Source organism: Anser anser (assembly GCF_964211835.1).
Source record: "Anser anser genome assembly, chromosome: 12".
NCBI classification, from domain to species: domain Eukaryota; kingdom Metazoa; phylum Chordata; class Aves; order Anseriformes; family Anatidae; genus Anser; species Anser anser.
The window spans coordinates 9,379,659-9,402,914 of record NC_139733.1 but is presented as its reverse complement, the minus strand read 5'-3'; the positions used below and the strand labels follow the sequence as shown (position 1 = coordinate 9,402,914).

The 23,256-nt window shown below is 39.2% G+C and overlaps 1 protein-coding gene across 2 annotated transcripts in view; it reads left to right on the top strand.

Moving 5' to 3' along the window:
- Nucleotides 1–23,256, top strand: part of SFMBT1 (Scm like with four mbt domains 1) — a 76,279-nt gene that overhangs the window by 46,372 nt on the left and 6,651 nt on the right. For both annotated transcript variants that reach the window (XM_083796337.1, XM_083796336.1), the window contains 14 exons: nucleotides 398–492; nucleotides 4,992–5,232; nucleotides 5,596–5,684; nucleotides 6,620–6,866; nucleotides 8,374–8,471; nucleotides 9,577–9,678; nucleotides 10,843–10,993; nucleotides 12,686–12,768; nucleotides 14,237–14,363; nucleotides 15,072–15,185; nucleotides 16,245–16,287; nucleotides 17,656–17,720; nucleotides 19,173–19,312; nucleotides 22,043–22,152. In XM_083796337.1, the coding sequence (XP_083652463.1) occupies nucleotides 398–492; nucleotides 4,992–5,232; nucleotides 5,596–5,684; nucleotides 6,620–6,866; nucleotides 8,374–8,471; nucleotides 9,577–9,678; nucleotides 10,843–10,993; nucleotides 12,686–12,768; nucleotides 14,237–14,363; nucleotides 15,072–15,185; nucleotides 16,245–16,287; nucleotides 17,656–17,720; nucleotides 19,173–19,312; nucleotides 22,043–22,152 (1,705 nt within the window). The remainder of the gene's footprint in view (nucleotides 1–397; nucleotides 493–4,991; nucleotides 5,233–5,595; nucleotides 5,685–6,619; nucleotides 6,867–8,373; nucleotides 8,472–9,576; nucleotides 9,679–10,842; nucleotides 10,994–12,685; nucleotides 12,769–14,236; nucleotides 14,364–15,071; nucleotides 15,186–16,244; nucleotides 16,288–17,655; nucleotides 17,721–19,172; nucleotides 19,313–22,042; nucleotides 22,153–23,256) is intronic.

Here is a 23,256-nt window from a genome sequence, read left to right as displayed (position 1 = left end):
TCTTTTCAAATCACTTACAGTACTGCTGTTTCCTGGATGTTTTTTAATTGAATACACAGAAGGTCTGGTGTGCCCAGAACTTTTAGTCTCTTCCTAAATATTTATTGATACAAACACAGGGCTTATGCCTGTACTCCCCTCTCTTAGATTTATAAACGATTTATGCTTAACCAGAATACTCAGGATCTCACTATTTGCCAGACCAAATCCAACTTACAGTGCCCTTCACATACAAAAAGAGGTGAAATAGTATTGTTTGTGTGTCGAAATGCATAACTGAAGTTCATTGCACACTTGCACAGTCAGTCATTTAGAGGTGATCTTTGTTGTAGTTCTTAATAGGCCAAAACTTAAGCCAACAGGTTGCTGGATAGAAGATGTTTGGCTTCTCTTCTAGATGCTGGTTCCGGCGTGGAAGAAATGGAATTCAATTGGGATGAGTATCTAGAAGACACAGGAGCAATCGCAGCCCCTCATGGATCTTTTAAACATGTGAGTAAGGGATTGTGTCATTACTTACCATTTCCTACATCATTTTTTTAATATGCTGAATGTTTAGGGTTTCTTTGAATGAGTCGATGCACTAAAATCTGGAAGACTAACTAAAATCACATTTCCTAGAGTAATGAGAAATGTGGAATTTCTTTTTTTTATTATTGTTTGTCGTCATCTTGTTTGTACATAGCACAGGGTAATCCCATCCCCATGTGCTGAAAGTTAAGGGGTCCCTTGTCTTTTCTGCACCAGAGGATAAGCTTGATTTTTCTCCTGAAGACTGAACGGGCCAGTCTCTTTTCTTTGGGGTTTTCTACTAGTCAACTGCTATGGAGTAGCTGCGCTTCAGAGAATGGTGTCGTATAGTTCTTGAATAGCAGAATTCAGATGTGCTCTCCAAGACAGTTTTAACAATGGTTCTCGAAGAGGCCAAGGAGAAAACAATAGCTCTGTTGAACACTTGACTTTAATAGTTAGAAAACTGATTAGGATCACAAGGCTTAGTGGATGGGATGAAGTCTAGATAAGCCCTTGGCTTTGCCTTTGGATGTTTTAAGTCCTTTGTTGGTAAACTTCAGAACTGCACTGTCCCATTGGATGACAACTGAAGTGTGACTTGCTGTACTAGGACATCAGTGAAAGTGAGCTGCAAAATATTAAAGAATCTATTAAAATACAGCACTTGTGTTATTAGTAAAGATCCGCAGTAAATGTAGGCTTTGCAGAGACTCTTCCGTACACTACAATCGTAAGTTCTTTGCTCCGTATAAGCTTTCAGGTATCGCGTTTCTGAAGAGGAGAGACCTTACATTTGTTTTTATTTCTTAGTTTATGAAGGTTCTAGCAGGAGCAAGCTTGCTCAGCAGTGGTGCTTGCACAGCCCACATTGAGGAGTGGCATCGAGTTGGAGCAGTGGCCTTTTGTAGGAGCAGTGAGAGGTGCTGTCTGCCTGCTCCTTTGGTGTGCTTTGCCTTGTTTGATCTCCATTAAAAGAAGCCTGCTCAGAGCTCAGGCATACAAACAAATTGTAATGCCCGCCTTATAGTAGTGGCCAGCTGAATTAACATGACAGCTCTGTTTTGTTAATCAGCAGGAGACCACCTTGGGTGACTTTGTTACCCCTGCACGCCACCCTTTGTCCTCTCAGCCGGGCCAAACAAGAGGTCTGACCACTGTGGCCGTGGTCAATACAATTAGGTTAAAAAAAAAATCCACGTTTTTAACTGTCATTATCCCTTACATGTGTAGAACACTGCAGGACTTTGCTTGTTTAAGCAATAACCGCTGGGGAGAGTGCTTTAGGGAGCTAGTGTGGACAGAGCAGTGTCACCCAGACCTTTCTGCTGCCTTGGGTGCCCTCTTGTGGGCAAAACCAAGGAGGAGCAGAGCCCGCAGAGCTGGCCCGGCTCCGTGCCCGCACAGGGATGCAGGCAGGAGAGCTGCAGGGGGCACGTGGAGGAGCAGGGAAATAGATGGCTGCGGGTGAAATCAGAAGGGGAACTGTCAGGTGTTGACGAGCAGAGTTCCCCTAGAATTTGTCCAGAGGCCAATTTTGATGTTCTCCGTAATATGATTGGCAAAAAGAAAATTGTTTTAAGTTAATGCTGACACAGAACTGACAAGCAGAGAAGGGAGGATATTTACAGCAGAGTCACATCCCTTAGATCTTGCTGTTAATAGAAATTCAACGGTGTGAGGTCATGTGTTCAGCATTTCTGCTGCCCATTAGAAGGTAACAGTTGGGAAAGGTAGAGGAGGATAACCTCGGTGTCTCCCGGTGGGTAGCGGGAGCCCTAAAAGTGTTAGTGTGGTTCCAGGATACATCAGGTGAGAGATTTTCAGCAGAGGGCATACAGGCACTGATGTCTCTGTGCTAGAGACTGGTGGTCCTTGCAGCTAGGTCTGTGCAGTGCTTGTTGCTTCACATGAAGAAGGTCAGATTTCTATAATCTAGATTCAGGAGAGCTGAGAAGGAGCTTTTGTACTCTCAGAAAAGCAGAGTGGGAAAAAACTAAGCTGAAGAATAATGCTGGCACAAGAGAAAAAGGTGTTGCATCAACTATAAATAAATTTTAAATGGAAGCTTAAGGTTTTTGTTTGGTTCTTTTGAAATGCTGGAATAGTGAGACTGCGACCAGCCTTCCATTATGAGCAGTGGATGAGAAATACCTCACCCACATCATAGGGAGAGTACACACGCAAGTCAGGAAAACAACCCATAATAACACAGCCTGTGTTAGCAAAGAACTAGTCTTGCAAATGAGAGCTTATATTAATTTTGAATGTTTTGCTGTTACTATGAGCAAGACACATTGGAAAATGTATGCTGCTTTCTCAAGTTAAACATGTTCTAATGTTTAATTCGTTTGCGTTTTACAAATTAAACAATACTGAGATCCAAGGGATTGTTTTGCTTACAATCTAGTAGGAAGCAGAGTTTAGGAACCCAGAGTTGCAGCGGATGCCAGTGCTGTTATCCCACCCTAAGTCTAAGTACACTTTCTTTGGAACAGTTTAATGCTCTTCTTGAATTCCCTTCTGCAACTTGTATGTGTGTGCAAATAAGTACTACAAAATAAGTTAGTGCTCAGCATTGTCTGAGGATATGTGCTTGCTGTGTGTTCTTGCATGCTTTTAATAACATTTTCTTTGTTCTTTAGCATTCTCTTCCTGAGACGAATCAGATTTCCCTGGTCCAAGCACAAAGGGCCACAAAATAGGGGGTGGTACTTGATGGGAAGGAGGGGTTGGGGATCAGGGTGCCTAAGCTGAACTGTCACCAGGTGCTCGGTGGCGCTCTCAGCTTGCCAGATGTGCAGCAGGAAGCTGCTGCTCTCGAACTCACTGCTCTGAAGAAAATGTTCGCGGAGCTCCTGCACAGCATCTCCTGCTAGCCAGCCTTCCCAGTGATCCAGCCTGAAGGAAGAAAGTTTTGTGCTTTAAACCTCTCAGCGGTGTCATCTTGCCCAGCTGCCAGAAGAGGGTGCTAACTTGTTGGTCTCTGCTGTATCCACTGGGAGCATACATGACAGCATTTGGAAAATGTACCTGACTTCAGGGAAAGCTCCATCTGTTGCTGTTGGTTTCCTTGAGTACAGTTCTCTATGCCACGAGGCTTTGCTGAAAGTTCAGGTAGAGAGAGCTGTGCAGGTTTCCCAGTTCCTCGGGCCTTGTTTTGCTAGTGACCTCTCATGGGAATTGAAATCCGAAGTCTCTAATAATCTCTCTTCAGCAAGGCAATTCTCTTTTCAAAGAGATTACCCCTGTAATGCTACTTCAGAAAGACTGCAGGTATTGGGTCCTCCTGATTTGTTTTTGTGAAGGGGATTCTCCAAGTGAGGGATATCAGCCTAAAGGATGTGAACAGTTAACAACAGAGGCATATGCTTTTCGTTCTGATGTTGTTCTCTTAGTTTTATTTTTAGCAAACCAGTATGTGCTGGCTGATGAGACTGTAATAGCTGTGGCAGTTACTGAACCGTCAGCACAGAACTGGTAATAAATAACCCAGAAAACATCTACCACATCTGCATCGTACTGAAAGCCTTTCTTGCAGTTAATTCAAAGAGGAAATGGAACTTGGGACCACTGAAGAAAGAAAATACCAGTTACATTTGGCCGAGAGCAGGGAATTGACATGTTAGATGTTTAATAAAGACTGAGGCTACGGCATTAAGTGTAGCTTGGAAGTACTTCGTAGTGGGAGCAGGGCAGGATCCTTCTGTCCTTGCGGGAGTCTTTGAGCTGGCAAAAACTAGGAATGCAAGGAACTTCATGTTTTGCCTTCCCTTCTGAAGTTCACGTCTCAATATCTGAGTACCGTGCAGTTGGATTCCTCTCCTTCACACAGCACACATGCACAGCGTATACACTATTTGGCACTCAGCTATTGGCAAGACATAAGTTCGCTGAAAAACTGCATGCTGTTTTTGTTAATCTGTGCAATTTATGTAACAGTGTCACACACAGAATTATTTAGATTCTTGAACAGAGACATTAAAAGTCCTTGTTCTGCAATTTGTGCAGGTTTGTGCCTTCTTAAATGAGCACGGTAGCAGAGACAGCGGCATCATTAAAAAGCAGGTGTATATACTTTAAGTAGGCTCTTTGTCCGAAGAGGTCGAAAGAAATAGTTTAACACAAAAAGTCAAGGTTGTGCTGCTGAGTTTGACTTTTAGCTCTGTCTAGCTGGACAGCCCAGCTGTGAGTTGGAAAGCCTTTCTGTGATGGGGGAGGTATTGTCTGGAACAGGAAGATGCATTGCAAGGTATTAATTGAAGGTTGAAAAGTACCCTGAAGTGTGGAGGAGATTTCATTAATTCTGATTCAATGTGCAGTCTAATTTGGGTCCCATAACATGATGAAGTTGTTTATCTGAAGAGGCTGGATGGCATTTGGCTTGAGGGTTTTTGCTAACGATTATGTCTAAATTGTTCCCCGTGTTGTTCCATGAAGTTTTCTTGGAGGTGCTCAGATGTGATGATCTTTCTCTTCAGGTGGATACAAGTTTGCAGAATGGTTTTGCCCCTGGTATGAAGCTAGAAGTAGCTGTCAAGTCTGACCAGAATACCTACTGGGTAGCCACCATCATTACTACCTGTGGGCAGCTGCTCCTGTTGCGCTACGATGGTTACGGAGAAGATCGCAAGGCTGACTTCTGGTGCGATATCATGACAGCTGATTTACACCCCATCGGCTGGTGTGAGCAAAACAAGAAGATTCTCAAAGTGCCTGAAGGTAATGCCCCCAGGTGCAGAAGAGGGGAGTGTGACAAGGTGGGGTTATCTGCTGTTTTTTCCTGAAATCCCGTGGCTTACTCTCTCTGGATTTTGCTCATTCACCAGAGAGAGTTGTTAGCTTAATTTCAGAATTGGACTTAAATTTACACAGAGACTTGTGGTTATCTTAATCATCACCCTCCAAATCCTACTGCTTTGTCATTTCCTTTAGAGAAGGTTTTTTGTTTTATTTCTTCTTTTGAGGTGTTACTGATGAGCATGTGGCAGCTTACACAGCACAGTAGTGTGGTAATGTCTTGTTGCCTGAATGATATTTAACTGGCAGGAAGTATCACAGTTTTTCTTCCTCATTTTTCACTAGGTATCAAGGACAAGATACCTGACCAGGAGGAATTCCTTCAGCGAGTGCTGAAAGGAGCCTGCAGTGCTCCTGCTAATCTGCTGGAGGGGGTAAGTGTTTGAATGTGCTGCATCTTGGTTTTTGTCTTGCTTTTCCCTTTTGTTATTAAAGGAACTCCTATTAAGATTGTCAGTTCAATGCCTCTTTTTTTTTTTTTTTTTTTTAATTTAGGAGGCATTGTAGTATGCTGCTGAACTTAGAATTCGACTCCTTAGTATTTCCCGTTTACAGTATTTTATTTTGATAGTGTTGTGTTTAAACATATCTTTCACTGCAGGCTTAGACTGTCTGTGCTATTTATTAATTCTATCAGAAGAAAGACCTTTCTCAAATTTCCTTAGGTTTCAGTCTTCCTCCTATTCTGGTTCTCCTTCATACAGCTCTAGGGAAATCATCCTTTATTTATCTGGCATTTGGGTTGTTCCATTTCTGAGCTGACTCCTTTCACTAATTTTTTATTTTTACTAGTGGGCAGATTATAGTTTCACTTAATCTTGTAACATTGCTAGTTAAATCGTTCTCTGCAATTAGAACGATACTTGATCACTTAATTACCAATGTCTGGTTGTAAAGTGCAGAACATAATTTTTTTTTGTAGAATACCGTTGACATCATCCTCACAACTAAAATTTCTATCTTTGTTTGCTAGATGAGTCAGTTTTTAAAAGGAATTATTCATGTTTGCTCATGTTTGCTATATAAGGAATAATACTTCTGAAAGCGATAAACAGCATTTAAGTGAAATGTGTGACTGTATCTACAGGCAGTACAGAAGTTCTGATAGAAGCACTGGTGATTCTAAATGCTGGTTTCTGTTGTCCTGTGTTAGTAAGGGACATGTTTTTCTTTATTTTGTGTTGATACTTTGATTTATTCAAAATAAATGTGTATAAAGGACAAAACAAAAGTGGAAGTACAGGATTTGGGGGTTGTTGTTGTTGTACAGAATAATTTCTTTCATGTTCTTGTTGTTCCCTTTCTGCAGCTTCACAGAGGGAAAAATCCATTGGATCTAATTGCACCAGGCTCCCGACTAGAACTGCAAAACTTCCGGGATTCCCTGGAAGCCTGGATTGTCAATGTGGTAGAAAATGTTGGTGGGAGACTTAAATTGCGATATGAGGGGCTGGAGGATTCTGACAAATTTGACCGGTGGATATTCTACTTGGACCCTTTCCTTCATCAAGTAGGGTGGGCAACTCAGAATGGATATAACCTGCAACCACCTTTAGGTACTTCAAAACTTATATCTTTTATACGATGAGCAATGCTTGAGAATACTCCTGCTACTTTGGTGCTCTGAATCTGCATTCTGGATGTATACATGGTCACATAATCAGTGATCTGCCGTTGTATCTAGTGAAATGTAAGTGAAAACACCAGTAAATAGTCCTACAAGACTTTTCACCCACTCATGCAAATGTTGCTAAATGGTTTTGCCTGTCAGAACGTTCCACCTATTTGTGGAAGGGGGGGAGCTGAGGAAGGGGCCTTTACAATTATTTTTGGTAGGTTTGTGTTCCTGTATGTGGAGAGGTACTGCTCAATGGCAGCTTTTGCTGTTGAGACTCGAAATCCAGTAGGCTCCTTAAGGCTCTATCTAAAGAGGTGTTAAGTGGATATGGAAATGTTCTTGTAAACAGGTTCCCAGAGAATGAGTTCACGGAAGAGGGGGCAGAGAGCAGGACAGATTTCCGTGTTTCCCAGGCATGTGCATGTCAGGGTGGGTGGCAGCTTTTCTTGGTCATCAGAGAAGTGGGGCCTAAAATGGCTGAAACACAAATGGATTGCTGATAAGCTGAGCAGTGATGTAATGTTTCCTGATGAGATGAAACCTTGGGATAAAACTGGGAAATGGTGAGTGCTTACCCTAAAGCCTTTCTGTAAAGGCAGACTTACATGCAAGGTGCTGGTATGATCTGCGCCGTTAGTTGTGGAAGTCCAGGTCTTTGAGAACGATTGTTTTTGTTGTATTTTTTGTGTGGTTTTCCCTTTACTGATAAGAAGAAATCATGCTGAGGAAACCCGAACTATTTCCATTGAAATGACTGAGCACGGTGCCTTTGCTCGTGCTTGACCAGCCTCTGCTGAAATTAGGACAGCGAGCAGGTACACACCAAGTCACTGGCAGAAACCAGATGAGTGGATTCCACAGCACCATTTGAGTGAATAATGTCTATTAAAAATATTAGGCTCTGACTTTAATTATTAGACTTGTTTACTTTTTATGTCTTATGTAAGAGCATTTGATATATTCACAAACTTGACATCCTTTGTGCATGGTCCTAGTAAAAGTAATTCCCCTGCTATCAGAGAGGTGTGTGATCTGCAATTGCAGATACTGAAAGAGTAACGTATACAACTGAGACAGACATGTGGAACATTTCTTCAGCCTTCTGCTTGCTTAAGCCTAAAACAAACTAACGTTGTCCAGCTAGGACTGTTTTGTGGTCATACATTCCTCCAAACATTTTCCTCAGGGTTGATGTGACCGCCATTTTCTCAGAAAGACTGGACTGGACAGTACATAGGTGATAAAATAGTGCTTGACTTCAGTCCCATTTTGTAACATGCAAAATCTTAACAAGAAGTAAGTTTTTAAGATTGAAGATACCTGCACAGATTCTGAACAGATGTGAATGTAGCACTTACAGGAGCACAAATCAAACTTGCATATGTTTTATGAGGGAAAAGAAGAAAGATGACTTCATTCACTATTTCCTGTTCTGTTTGCTCAAGCCATTAGGTCCTTGAAAAGTGAAGCAGATTGGCAAGAAATCTTGAAGAAAGCGAAGGAGGAGGAAGAGGAGTCATCAGTTCCTACAGATCTTTTTAAGGTAAAGACAGAATTTGTGTATTTTAATGCTGTGTGTGATACCAGAAAAATGCTGCATTTATAAGAAATTATTCAGGGAAGTCAAACATTATTGCTCAAACTTCTTTCCATGTTTTGTTTTGTTTTTCTGTTTTTTTGTTTTGTTTTTTAACTTCTTTTTTGCTGCTCATTCTAGTTAAAAAAAAATAATTAAAGATCATATTACAATACAGTTCTTGTGAAATTAGACAAAATACCTATCACAACTATGTGAGCCATTACTTGTCGTGCTGGGAAAAAGCCCTGATTCTGATCTCTGTAATGGCATCTCTAGTTGTTTACCAGCTGGCCTTGCTGATTACTGTCCTTCTAGAGGAGTGAGGTATTAACTGCACTCCTAATTTTTTGAGCATATTGAAAAGTTTAATATGTAACATCTAATATGTAACCTGATATAGTTACATATGTTATTTAATGGGCCCTGTTAGATCCCGAGTGTTAACAAATATTGCTAATGAGTCTGAATTTAAATTTTTATGAATTGAAAAAAAAAAAAAGAAATCTTTTGAATCTTTTGAAAAGCAATCACGTTTTGAGAAGTAGAAATGTAAATTTAGTCCTTTAAGTTCTTAGTTCAGTTTTCTCAGCTACATTTGGGCCCATAAACAGAAGAGAAGAGGAAGTGGTGTTGCTCTTGAATCATTTGGATCTTAACCAATATCATATACCTAAGTCTGGAGCAGGAACACTGTTTTGTAGGGTTTTGGTAAGCTGAAACTGAAGACATTTAATGTCCTCTTTTAGGTTAGATCATGATGAGCCCTAAATGTTAGGGGAAAAAAGAACTTTTCTATTGACTTAGCAGACCACTCTGCACTGTGAAATCTTGCTTCTGTGTGGAGAATGTCAGAGAAGTATATCTTTGGGACTCAGTCTTATTAAAAACTCATAGAAACAGCAGTCTTAGAGGGCTGAGACTCTATGATAGCGAGGTTGCTAGTACTCGAACATGTTATTTTCTTAGAATGAACTACTAAAACTCAAGTTATCCTCTCCAGTTGAACCTACGTAAGGTTGGTCTTTTCTGATGGAGACAGGCAGGTGATCACTGATACTTGATTTTTCAGGATAAACCTGTGATTGGAGTACATTCGTTCTCTGAAGGCATGAAGTTAGAAGCTGTGGACCCGATGGCTCCTTTTGTGATATCTCCTGCTACGGTTCTCAAGGTACTGGGATTCTTTAACGTGTCTTGCTAAGATTCAATTAAATTGCTACTTTTGTGTTCAAATGCTCAGGAAAATCTCGTTAACCAATTATCTTAAAATATTGTACTAGTTTTCAAATCAGGTATTTTGTATGTCTCCCTTCAGGAACAGGTTACTGTGGGGGAAGGAGAAAAAAGAAAGAAGGGGCGGGGGGGGGAACAATCCTAACTGCTGATGGTGAAAACACTGGATTTGAAAGTAGAAGAAAAGTTCCATAAGGATAGAACATCAAAAGATCAAATGGCTGAAGCTGTCAAACCTGGGTTTTTAAGATGAGATACAATCCTTCATGATCTGAGTATCCAGCTGAAGATAGATGTTTGGTTTTTGGATTTGCAAAAGTTAATATCATTTTTATGTACAAGCTATGAACTTTCAAAAAAGGGCCCACACGTAGATTTAGAAGTTGAAATGGAAACTCCCCAGCATACTCAGATTGTGAGCAGCTTCTATCTTCCTGTGTTGATAAACAGGTGAAAGGTTCTGGAAGAGACTTGTTTTCATGTAGTAAACAAAATGTTCCTGTACAATGTAAAACAAGAGCATATTTTAAAATGTTTTTGGTGCGAAAATAAAGAACTACAGCTTTTTCTTTAGGACAGATACTCTCTCAGTAAGATAGCTTATGTTTCGGTGATAGCTCTCTTTAACATGCAGTTTCTTCTAATAAGACACTCACTTTATTACTAAAAAGGTGCAACATGTTCCAAGTGAAGCAAAATCATTTGCTTTATGTGATGCTGATGAAGTTAAGTTCCTCAGTTCAGGAGCTTTGTGTTCTACTTTTGACAGTCCATTCTATGACACAGTTCAATTTTGGTGAAATAATATAAGACTGCAAGTTCCATTTTCTCTGGTGGTTTTTTGTTTGTTTGTTTTGTAAGAGAATGTCATATAGCACTTGATCACCTTACTTTTTAAGGGCTTATACATTGCCTTATATTATGATTTATTTTTCTTAAGTTTCCAGATAATATAGAGGAGTCTACTTGCTTACGATTCCCACAGATTCTTTTTTAAATGTTTCTATTTTTACGCTGTTTTATAAAGTTATCAAAATGAAGGAGAAGTAGATCATTATCTGCTATTTACAAGACCACATGGTATTCTTTTGGCTAACTACAGGTATACAATGAAAAATATTTCATGATAGAAATTGATGACTTGAGACCAGAGCGTACAACCAGCCAGTCTTATATTTGCCATGTCAACAGTGCTGGAATTTTCCCTGTGCAATGGAGTCTGAAGAATGGCTTGCATCTTAGTCCTCCACCAGGTACGTTTGTGTAGGTTTGTCATGCTCCCTCCTCTTTGAAGTAGATTGCCAGTCCCCAGAGTGCTATGTTTAGGACAACACTTTTGCAAAAGAATTACTGGTAGTAGGAAAAGTGAAGAAAATGAAAGATTCTGAGAAATAGGAGTTTTGAGTTAGTGAGTCTGAGGTTTCTTGTGTATGTGCTTGGATTGGAGAAGGTAGCAGTGGCTAGGGGGACTGGCCTTGCATAAAAACCTGAAAGCTTGGAGGACGTGTTTCAGGGCTAAAGGCGATGCTGATTTCAGCGTTAATTAACATAATATCAGAAGTCTGTGGTCCACGCATTGGATTTTTGCTTCTGGTCAGATCAGAACATTGTTATTCAAAGTCTTAAAATATTTTCAGAGCGTCTTATCACTTTAAATGTTAATGAAGTATTTTTTCCAAGGACCTATCAGGCAAGGTAGCGGATTACTAAAATGTTCCTTCAAGATAGAACAGAACTGAGGAGTGATCCTCAGCTACTGAATTATTAAGACCTTTTTGCAAAAGGGAAGTGACAATGGTATTGTAAAACTAGGGACTTGGTACCCTTATTCACCACCACGGAAGTGGGAATGTTTTGGTTTATCTGGTCTTGACATCAGAGGAGCAAAGAGTGTAGGATGTTTGTCTCTTGCCTTTCCTTGGGTAAGGTACAAAAAGTGGCTTTGCTTGACCACCCAGCATTACCTAGAATTTTGCATGTAAAAGAAGACACCTTGCTTTATAGGCATGTGTCTGGAGATGATGGAGATTTTAAGCTTCTCTTCTTTTAACCCTGCAGGAAATGGTGGGCATTCTAAATTAACGTTGGGTCTCAAGTCCCACTGGCACTGATAAAACTGAGAAAAATAAATAGGTCTGTCTGTGGCTAGGCCCTCACTTGATGTTTGTAGATAGTTATGGTAATGCTATATTCTCAGACTAGTTTTAAAATTTTGTTTGATTTCTTAAACCCTGTCACAGATGTCCCTTGGAGTGGTGCACTTCAAAGACACTTCTGGAATCAACTGCTGCTGTTGTCCACTTGCTATTATACTGCCAGTCTCAAACTGTTATGGCAGCACATTTATTTTGCACCCAGTTCCCTTCAGTTACTTGTTGATTATGAGATCATGGGGAAGCAAAGTATTTCCTCCAAGAAAAATTTAATTTGTCCTTTTTTTCGAGAGTTGCTCTGTCCCTGAAGGACTCCATGTTAAGACTCTTCCCTTCAAGCATACGCAGATTTACAGCTATTAGCAAACTTGACACTTTTAGGAAAGACTAACTGCTCTCTTTAAAGGCTTGATATTTAATAAGTGTTGAAGAGAGTAATATGTTGCTATTGAGCAGCTTTTAGATGCTCTATTTAACAAAAAACAAAAACAAAAACAACTTCCCTTGTCTGCTAGATATATTCTGTTCAAACCTCAACATGCTCTCTGTGAAGTTGCTTTCAGTTTGATGCCATTTCAAGCCAAAACAGGAATTAAAGTGAGGCAGTGCCCAAAGCTCATCTACACTGGTAATAAAGAGAGTATCTCAAATATATGAGAACCGTGCTATGGGCTCAGTGAAGCCATAGTCAGCTGACAAACTGAAGTGGTCCAAACGAATGTCATGTCAGCTTGAAATGAGTCCTTTGTTCTCACGCTGTTAAACTGACCCCTGTGCTTGTTCTTTGCCTAGGTTATCCAGGGCAGGACTTCGATTGGGCAGACTACCTCAAACAATGCGGTGCTGAGGCAGCTCCCCAGAGCTGCTTCCCTTTGGTAAGGTTCTCTTGCAGAAAAATGTTTCTTCTGTTATGTGAATGATACACTTGATTCCAGCAAGAAACATTTTCCATGGACTTGACTTAAATTGCCTGTGATAACTGTTGAAATGGAAGAGTTAAGAGAGTGCAAATGAGGGTAGAATGAAGTAGGTGCATATGAACTTCTTATCTAAGTAAGTATTGGACCAAACGCTTCAGTTATAAAGCAGACAAGTTCAGTGATAAAGCAGATCAAAAGAAATGACTGTTTTGTGAAATGGAAGTGTGTAAGAGTCCACAGAATTGCCATAGAATAACATCAATCTTAGGCACTCCTGTGGTTGTGGAAACAGGGCCTTTTAATAGACCTTGTTTTCATTTACTTAGTACATTATTTCAGTCTTCCTTCCTTTCAGCATGAAAAATTCATCCCATTGTGTTAATCAATAACCAGCCATCTTAAATTAGTACCAAGTAATCATTTTACATTAATCAATGCCTGAAGTACTTGCTAGATTTTGGGCTTTTGTTGGTATAATGATAGTATTGCTGTCTCCCAGAGCAGAATTGCTGTCTCCCAGAGCAGAATACCTTGTCAAGCAGAAAAGGGTGCCATTAACACCTACCTTCCAATTCCATTTACAATACTCGGGCTATTGCAATGCTTAAGGAAAGAAATTAAAATGAATAATTACCATTTTTTGAATAGGGTGTTGCTATCTATGAATTTTTGTTGCCCTTGTTCTGTCTTGTAAGCTGTGGCATTTCAGAACAGGTCATTGAATTTATTATCCCTTTTCTGAGAAGAGTTGATTGCTGTGGGCTAGTTTCAGAATTTGTAATATATTGATCCTGTAATTATGTTGCAGAGTAGCTCTTGGAGGAAGAGCCCTCCGTCTGGCTGCTACTTGTTATTTTTAATTCAGGTGCTTCGGATCTAGATAAATACACATTCTTACTTTTTAGGAATTTTTGAATAAATCCAAAAACCTACTTATCCAAAAATATAAAACAGAAAGAAAGCTTCCATTGCTGTCTGCCAGGACTCATTTGGATGAGGCAGATGCAAATATTATTTGCATACCTGAAATAAATTTCCAAGCTAACGTAATAGAATAGAAAGCGTTGTCAGACTATATGTTGGACTCATCACTTCTGTAGCAGGCAGCAGAGAATCCCTGATTGCATGGAGTGGAGTGAATCCTTTCAGAGAGTCTCAGCCTCCTTATTTTTGAGTACAAATATGTTCTCTTCTAGGTCTGTCTATAGAATCTTTTTTTTTTTCCTAACTTAAACTCTTTATAGTTTGTAATATATATTATTTGTGTTTAACATGCTAATTATCTGAAGTCTTCTATTTGTGAGTGTCCTTCTGTGATTCTCAGACATTGCGGTTTTTGTGTGTTATTCCTGTTCATGGCTTTTCATATCATACATTGGATATACAAATGGTATTCTATTGAAGTATTCTGTCTTTTTCCTAGTTAACTTCTGACCACGGATTTAAAGAGAATATGAAACTTGAGGCTGTGAACCCTGTTGATCCTGAAGAAGTTTGCATTGCTACAGTCACCAAGCTGAAAGATTCTTACCTCTGGCTTCAGCTGGAGGGTAAGCCTAACCAGGAAGAGAAGTGTAGCAGTTACACTGATTATTCTGTGGTACCATCATCTAACCTGAAAAGTATCTGGAACAAGCTCACTGCCTGCTGAATAGTGGCAGCAAATCACTGTTTCATCAATAAAAACACAGCAAACCATTTGCATTGCCTGTTTCCCAGCTAGCTTTGTATGGCAGTGTTTATTTAAGCCAGGCAAGAATTGCATTTGTGCACTGCAGTGTGTCGGTGCAAGGTTAGTGTACTGTGTGAAAGGCTGATCAGTATCTTTTAGAAAGCAAGGGCCTTGTAACATTTTTTTTAATAAATGAGTGACTTCCATCCTGAGCCAAGCTTTGACCAGACACAGGAAGAAAACTTTTGGAGAGGTTCTTCATTAGGACTGAATAGGCTATATGAGACACCCTCCATATTAATCCTACTTCTTCATTGAAAGTACATCAGCATGCATTTACTCTGCACTGTGCGTCTCTGCTAACCTGTGGATGGAAATTCCCATCTCCAGCTTTAGGAGGAAAGAAATGAGGTCAGGAAGGAATCTGGGTAATAAAGGAGGATGAATATACAATTGATATTGTGTACCATATACAACGGTAAATAAAAAAAGGGAGCTTCTCTGGCAACATATAGCAAGCATTAACCAAATGAGTTTTTTCGATTGTTATGAGTTGTTTCAATTTTTACTTCTTTTAACTGAACAGGTTCCAAGAAGCCCACCCCTGACTGTATAGTGAGTGTGGAATCAATGGATATATTTCCAGTGGGTTGGTGTGAGACGAATGGATATCAGCTCAGACCTCCTCGCAAAGCAATAGGTATCAGTTGTGTTTTGTTTGCAGTGGTTAGCTGGTTTGATAGAGATGGTGAGACCTCTGAGAGTAGGTTACTGCACAGTTAGTTCCGGCATCACTGAATGTGGAAATTTCCACTGTGTATGGACAGTCTATCCCTTTGGCAACTGTTTCCTTGCCTTCTTGGTCCAGCTGTGAGAAATACTTCAGTGGAGTTGGAATCCATACAACAACTCCAAAACAGGCACTGTTGGTTTGAGACCCTCACAGCCTGTAAGAGAGCGTGGAAACAATGCATTAGCCACAGTAAAGAAATGATATGTATGCATGCATGCACACACGTGCGTGCTGTGCATATACTTTTGTCTGAGCTGTTCTTGCAATGTGTCTGACTGATTGATTTTATACTTGGGTTGTGCAAGCAAAATTAATGCCTTAGTAAAACACTGTTGAGTATGTATGCATTTGGGAGTTAAAGTGAGGAGAAATGGCTTTGTAAATGTGCCAGGTTGTCATGATCCCTCAATGGCAAAATGTTGAAAAGTAAATCCTATCTGTTCTAATTACACTGTAAGTAACGTAAGAGAGTGCCTTCTCCCAACTGGTTAGTGAGCTCTGTTTATTAAAGCTTAATGGGAGATGGAAAAACTGAAGAATGTCTATTAGGTAAGATAGTAAAATGGTAAGATTGGAATGAGCTGTCATTTACTGCAAGTCAAAGCAAGAGAAACTCGTCTGGGAAATGTCTGCAATGCCAAGAGCAGAGGAGGAAGGAGGAGCCTAATCAGAAAAAAGAAGCTTAAAAAAAAGCCAGATGTTTGATGAGGGCAAAGCCTGAAATTGCTGTGGAGGCACATGTTGCCTTATCTTTTTATTTACTACCATTATTATAATATTAATATCTGATTGTAAGGTAAGAATTGACTCTAGTGGGTCAGCTATTTAACAGTTACAGTGACTTTGAGTATAGATTCTCTTTGGCATATAACTTAAAGGAAAGTTGTCTAGTAAATACAGTAGTAGAAGCTTCATTTGCTTGCTTCCTGTACTTTGTGGTTTTTATTTTCTTCTCCTTCCTTTCAGTAAACAAGCAGAAAAAGATTGCAGTAGTTCAACCCGAGAAACAGTAAGTAACAGTGTTTTGCTGGGTCTTTTTTTTGTGTGTGTTTGTTTGTTTGTTTCCCTAATTGGTAAATCTGTTGTCTTAGGGGACACAACTTTAGAGAAGCCCTCTACTGAGGGTTGAGAGATTCCTTAGTCTGTTTACTGTAATGTTGATAGTTCCTGTTGATATTGAAAAAGACCTCTTGCGCCACTGTGGTATAGAAAGCTTGTGGTAGATAGTGATATAGAAAGCTTGAAATTTGTTTTTAGCAATGCTAGTGTGGCTCAACTGAGTTGACCTGTTGAATAGGTCAAGTCATTGAAGGTCTAGACTTGAAATTTTTAATCTGTCATTTCTAAGATTGCATTATCTGTGAGTATTGAGATACATTTAAGAAGAACTAGCCTGATCTTAAGAATGTGAATTTATAATCACATGTGCTGTAGCCTTTTTAATGGTGATTAATAGGGAAGATTACAAAAATTCTTTTCAATTCCCCTTTTGTTGTATTCCCTTTTGAAATAATACAATTGCTGTAAGGTAAACATGCTTAGAAAATGTGTCTGCTTTAACACGTAGCTGTGATTTTGCACAGTTGATTAGAAAGTTCATTTCTAGCGTGAATACTGTTACTCAGTAGATGTACATCTAATACTTCTTTCCTGAATTTAATTAATTACAAGGCCAAACTAGCCACAAATGAAAGACAAGTCCTACTAATATCTACAGTTCATCTACAAACTGTCATGCATATGAAACTCCTTCATTTGAGCCTGCTCAAAAATGCTCAGTAGAATGCCTAACAGTTGGTTTTATTGACTTATAGCTTTACAAACACCAGATCTGTTGGTAGTTCTGCCAATGTTTTCATTGTTCTTAAAATAACGAGCAGACTGTTCTTCCATGTTTTTGTAATTGGGATTCTTACCAGAGTGCTTGATTCATTTTGATTGAGTTCTGTTTAAAATCCATCTTTTTCAAAGTGCATAAGGTAAGACGGTACATTGCCTTGTACTGTGAAATGAAGATAAAGGAGGTAGAAAAAGTAAACTATTTTCAGTTGCTTTGTGTAAAGTGATTATCAGATTATATGTTATTGTAACTATGATTCTATGATCGGCATGCCAGCCCATATGCTTCAAGCAAAGTATGATCGCTGCTAGCTGTTAGCAGTACAGTAGTTCTTTCCAAATTGAAATCAATAGTCTTTGTATATTTAAGAAAAAAAAGTTGATGTGAGCAATGTTATGAAATACAGAATGTATAAAAAGCAAATTAATAAAGCTGGAGCAAGAACGGTTTTGGCTTTTAATAATTGGGTTTTAGCAGCTGAGGGGTGGCTGTCCTTACCATCTGTCCCTTTCCCCAACCTCCTTCTTTGCCTTTCAGAGTTTTGTCTTCAAGGACAGTTCATGATGGACTAAAGAACCAGGAACTAAACTCTTCTGACTCAGGTATTGATCAGGAGGGGCAGGGGAACAAAACCAAAATCCTTCAACAGTCCCATCTCATTGTGCTGCTCAATAGTCTTCTGTCAGGATACAGGAAAGAAGATGAGGAAAGAGCTTGAAGATTTTCATCCTTGATTGATCTGAACATCAGAAAATGAAATGAACAAAACCATACAATTAATTACTTTTGTGTCCTGTAATTGAAATGTGCATTAAACCTGGAAAGTAAATTTTTACACCAAACTTTCTTCCACCTACAGAGAATATGTGGAGCCAAATGTATGCTGTGACCCATGCAGATGATTTGTTAATGTCACCTGCTGTGTTTAATAACATTGGGAGAAGCATCATAACAAGCACGCTGCATCTGTACTCTTGAGTTGTTAGATTCTAGCTTTGAGAAGCAGGTTATCTGCTTTTTATAACTTTGTAATCATGATAAACAAAGGCATTTCAAACAGTAAGCTGTATTGTGTGCCAGATGGTGAAATCTAATAATTTTCTAAACTGTTGCAAGAATGAATATGATGAATAAGTACATCTGCTGGTTAAAGAGTCATACAGATCTGTCTGTTTGGCAACAAAATGCCTCTTCTGCTGTTTACTGTATAGTGAAATGCGTATCTGAAGCTGCACCAAATGCAAGCTTTATAAAAACGATTTGTGCTTGCTTAGCATTTTAATTGTTTTTTAATAGAGTCATAATGTAATTTTTACTTCATTTATTTAGCAGTTATCACCTACTGAATTTAAGATCTTAAGTGATAGTGTTGCTCAATCAAAAATACTGCAACACTGTTAGGGTTAAACTTCTTTTTTTAATACATAATAAAATACATCTTACAATACATATTATACAGAACTTTAATTTTGAGCAGCGTTGGACCACTTTGAAGGCTTAACAAACTTGATGTGATTTCATCAAAGGTCACTTCATCAGTTGTATCTTCTGATTGACTGAAAAGAGTGAAAATGCAAAGCAACCAATATTGCAGTTTAGGATGAATACTGGAGAAGAACTTTGCCAGCTTCTCTGGTGGCAAAAGTTTAGGTGAGAGAGAGTTATTCGACTGGAAAATTTGTCTGTAATTACTGTGTTAGAATGTGCTCTGCTACCAAATAGTTGGGATTGTCATCATCTTGCCTGTTCTCACTGAGGTACCATAAAACATCAGACTAGCCAGAAGAAATGCTTCTTTTCTGATATATAACTGGCTTTATTTTCTATAGTTTGTCAATTTGCAAGCATGCTTATTAAGTATGGGAAATATTTTTAGCAACATCTGTAACCAGTCCTGAGATGGCAAATTTGACACCTGTACTCACCCAAACTAAACTCATTCAGGTGTTCTTTTCCTTCCTTTTTTACAGCAGGCAAAATATTAATCATTGCAAGAAGTAATTGCTGGGGAAGTTGTACCATGTGATTTAAATATTTGTTTTCTTATTTCTCAGTGATAATTAATGGAAAGTACTGCTGCCCAAAGATCTACTTCAACCACCGGTGCTTCTCAGGGCCTTACCTTAACAAAGGCAGGATTGCTGAGCTTCCTCAGTCTGTGGGACCTGGGAACTGTGTTCTTGTTCTGAAAGAGGTGAGGTGGTTCTACTCAGTGGACCTCTATTAGCAGTGCATCGTAAACTCTAGAGTGCCTCTCTAATTATAGATGGGTAATTAATACTTTTAAGGCATTCATAAACTGATGATGAGCGAACAGGTTTTTTGTATAAAATGAAGGATAAATCATGGACTGTTTTATGAATAGCTGGAAAGAGTAAAAGCGTCCCATTTATCGGAGTTAAGTCAACCTTCAACTGCTAACTTTTTTTTTTAGGTTAAAACAGAGTAACCTGTAATTGCCATGACCAAAGGAGTTAGTATCTTTTTATAGCTGTAATAAATGCTTCAATTTTAATTAACAGAATTTAGTTTCAGATAATCCCAAAAGCTTTCCTTCACAGTTTGCACCATTGATGAACAGAGGAAATACAGATTTTCTTAGCAGAAATGGAAAACTGTTTTCAGTAATTGGGAAATGAAAAGAATTCTTAATATTTAAGTTTGATATAATTTGCAATGATCTGATGAAATAATGGATAAGCTCATTATTGAAGAAGTTCTATTTCTGCATGCATACGTGTAGCTGTCCCCAGCAAACGTCAGGGGGAATGAAACAGTAAAAAGACCTTAGTCATAATGTTTTAACAGCAGTGGGGGTGCATATTAATTTTTTTGGTCTTCAGACATAAATATATAAAAGGGTATAAAAGGGTATGTGTGCATCATACCAGTACACAACATGGTGGACATTTGAGTGAGATGCATACTCTTGTTTTGATCTCAAATATTTGACTTAAAAATTAAAACTTGTGTTTTGGCATGCCCATAAAATTGTTTAAATCATTTATCTACACCTCTGCTCAAAAACATATATCTGATCCTTCAGCATTTGGAGATGGGGGAATGTAGTTGTGAATTTTTAAGCAGACCTATACCCTCATCTCAACTTATTAATCAAGTTCAAGTACTTTATCACTGGATAAAGCTTACTCATACCTAGTAAAATAGATAGTGGGCAGATGGGGTCCCAGAACTGTGGAAAAAAATGGTGTTGTGTCCCCAGGTTGTGGGGGGAAATCTGGTTTTAAGACGTAGCCTGTATTTGAGCAAATCTGCTAATTTACCTTGCTTAATGGAAAGAGCATTTTCTTGTTAAATAACTTAACTGGGATTTCAGATAGGTAGATTAAGACTAGTCTGAAACTCGCAGCTATATGGGATGAAGATTGTGTATTTGAGACTGATGGCATTAGGGTACAAAAGCAATTACTGCTATAGAAATGGCCAGATGGCATGGAAGATGGAGGAGTTACCTACCTTTTTCAGAAGTGAATGGCCCTAGTGGCTGCTCAGATAAAGACCTGGATTTCATGAAACACAGGCTTGATCTACCATGGTGAATCTATATTATGGGAGGAAACTGCAGCTCACAGAAGCTCTCTCTGAGAACCCTTATCACAGGATTCACAGAATTGTAGGGGTTGGAAGGGACCTCAAGAGATCATCGGGTCCAGCCCCCAAATGACAGCTTAAATGTCACTTATTATTTTTAAAGCAGCAGTTTTTGCACTTCTTGACAAAACTAAAACAGATTCTTTAGCAAAAAAGCATCTTCAGTCTTTAGATGTGATCTGGCATCAGAAGATGCCCTTGCAGTCTCTCATTGGAGTGGCTGCTCTTCTTTGGTCCTACGGCATGTTCATTTGCAAAGGCTGAATGTCCCTTCCCATGCAGGCTGCTGCACCTTGTCAAACTGAGTGAACACCACACTGTATTTCTCCCCATCCTTTCTGCAAGTTTCAGTTCTCTGATGTAAATTCTTCAGCACTCCAGAAGAGCAAGTGTGAAATTCTGTGGCATCTTCATTTCACCTTGAAGAAGGTTTAACCTTCTTCACCACCTGAAAGCATGAAATATGCACAAATCCTGCTAATGTACAGATGCTGAGTGTTGCTAAAAGTTCAACCAATCTGCTTAGTTATATGCATTTTAATTATGATTCTGACTCTTTGTATAAATCCTGAAGTGAGTTCAGTACTTGCATAGTGTGATAATTGAATACCGTTCACTGGAGCTGTAGACCTCTGGATTGCTGTGGTAGTAGGACTGAAGCTGCAACCTTGATACATTGGTGCAACCAATTTGGGATAAGCAAATGCTGAAAATAAGAAATACGATTTGAATGTAAATTGTGTACTATCCCACACTAATTTGAAGCTGTTCACAACTTCGAGTTACTTGCTGCACAGCACCAGAGAAATTCTCATTTTGTTACAGTACAGGCCTTATTGTGGTTCACAAAAGCAAAAAGGAGCTTAAGATTCTGGAGTGTGATTTTGTAGCAAGCAGTGGGTTGGCAGGCAGTAAAACCCTGCAGCATTTGTAGGCATATCTTCATGCGTCAAACAGGCTCTAAGGTGATAACTCAGATTTACCCAAGGTTATGCAAATGTGGTATCCAGCCCCGTGCTTCAGCGCCTCAATTTAGTGACATGTAATTCGAAGGCAGTGACTGGGAAATTGCTTGATACACTTGTGATACACTTGTGACTCTGCAGACAAATTTTGAAGGTTTGGCATGGCCCAAAGTGTTGACTGCTCTCTGTTTTCATTTTGGCAGTATCTGTAATCGTGCTGTGAATGAGTGCTTTGATGCTGGATAATTCAGATGAATAGAATTAATTTCCTATTCTAACCTAGCACTTTAAAAAAAGATTCATTGTACAAATAACCTAAACATTTTCTCCTCTTCACCCAACGATAGGTTCTCACTTTATTGATCAATGCAGCTTACAAACCCAGCCGTGTCCTGCGAGAGCTGCAGTTGGATGAAGAGGCTGCATGGCATGGGCATGGAGAGATCCTAAAAGCCAAGTAAATTCTCGTCCTGTTCCCCACTCAGCTGATCCCAGTGACAGTGTTCTCTGGGGTCTGGGCTTTAACTTCTCACATTTCAGAGATGGAAAAATTGCTTATAGCATGTAAAGATGCTGACTGACTAAATTTCCAAATCTTTATATAAAGTATTTTCTGAATGTCTGGTGAAGTGCATCTGAATTTAATGTTCCTTAATATGCCACGTGCGCTCTGCTGCTGGCTCGTTAGCAGCTATTGGTGAAGTACCAGTGGTGTGGTACCGGTACGACAGTGTATCCATGGGCAGACCAGCACATGAGGCTTAAGATATTTAATTTGCCTGAAAATAATTGTCAGTATTTGAAAGCAGAAGCACATACTGCTTAGGAAACTTCTCAGGCTTCTATGGCATTTCCATGCCAGTTTCTCAGGGGAAGAAGATTCCTCTGAAATTCAGTTGTAGCAGTGCTCTGAAATGGACTGGCATGGAAGTCTTTCTACAGCAACCTACCCTAAAGTGCTCCCTAGTTTTCCTGCTGAGCCTTTTGGGTTGGAGCTTCTTTGCAAGATTATTCTGTGGCTAGGAAGAAAAAACATGATCATATTTGCATATATTTGATAAATCCAGATATTACCTTATAGTCTAATGATGGCCTTGTAATTAGGTCACCATGTTTTGCGTACTAGAGATTAGATTTTCCCAGTGTGCCATAGCACAGACTTTACTACCTGGTTTTGAATATGTCAGTAATTCTTCTGTTGGATCAGTTTTGTGTGTAAAAGAACACTTTTCCACGTATTGAAGGATTGTTCTGTATTTGGATTTGGACAACAGGAAGATCATAAGAAAAGTTAATGCAAATAAAAGATGTGGTTGAAATAGAAAAAAATCTTTTGATCCGTTTCACGGAAGTTGCTTGCTTTTGTCACAGCAGTGAGAACAGGGATGTCTTCAGTATGAGGATATTTCCTTTTTTTCGTGGTTTTTTTTTTTGTTGTTGTTGTTGCTTTTCAGTGCATTAATTAGATATTTGTGGGCTTGAGACATCCCTAATAGATATCAGCACGTCAGTAGCTGTGCTGGGAGAACAAAGCAGAAATGAGGCACGAGATGGGCGGGTA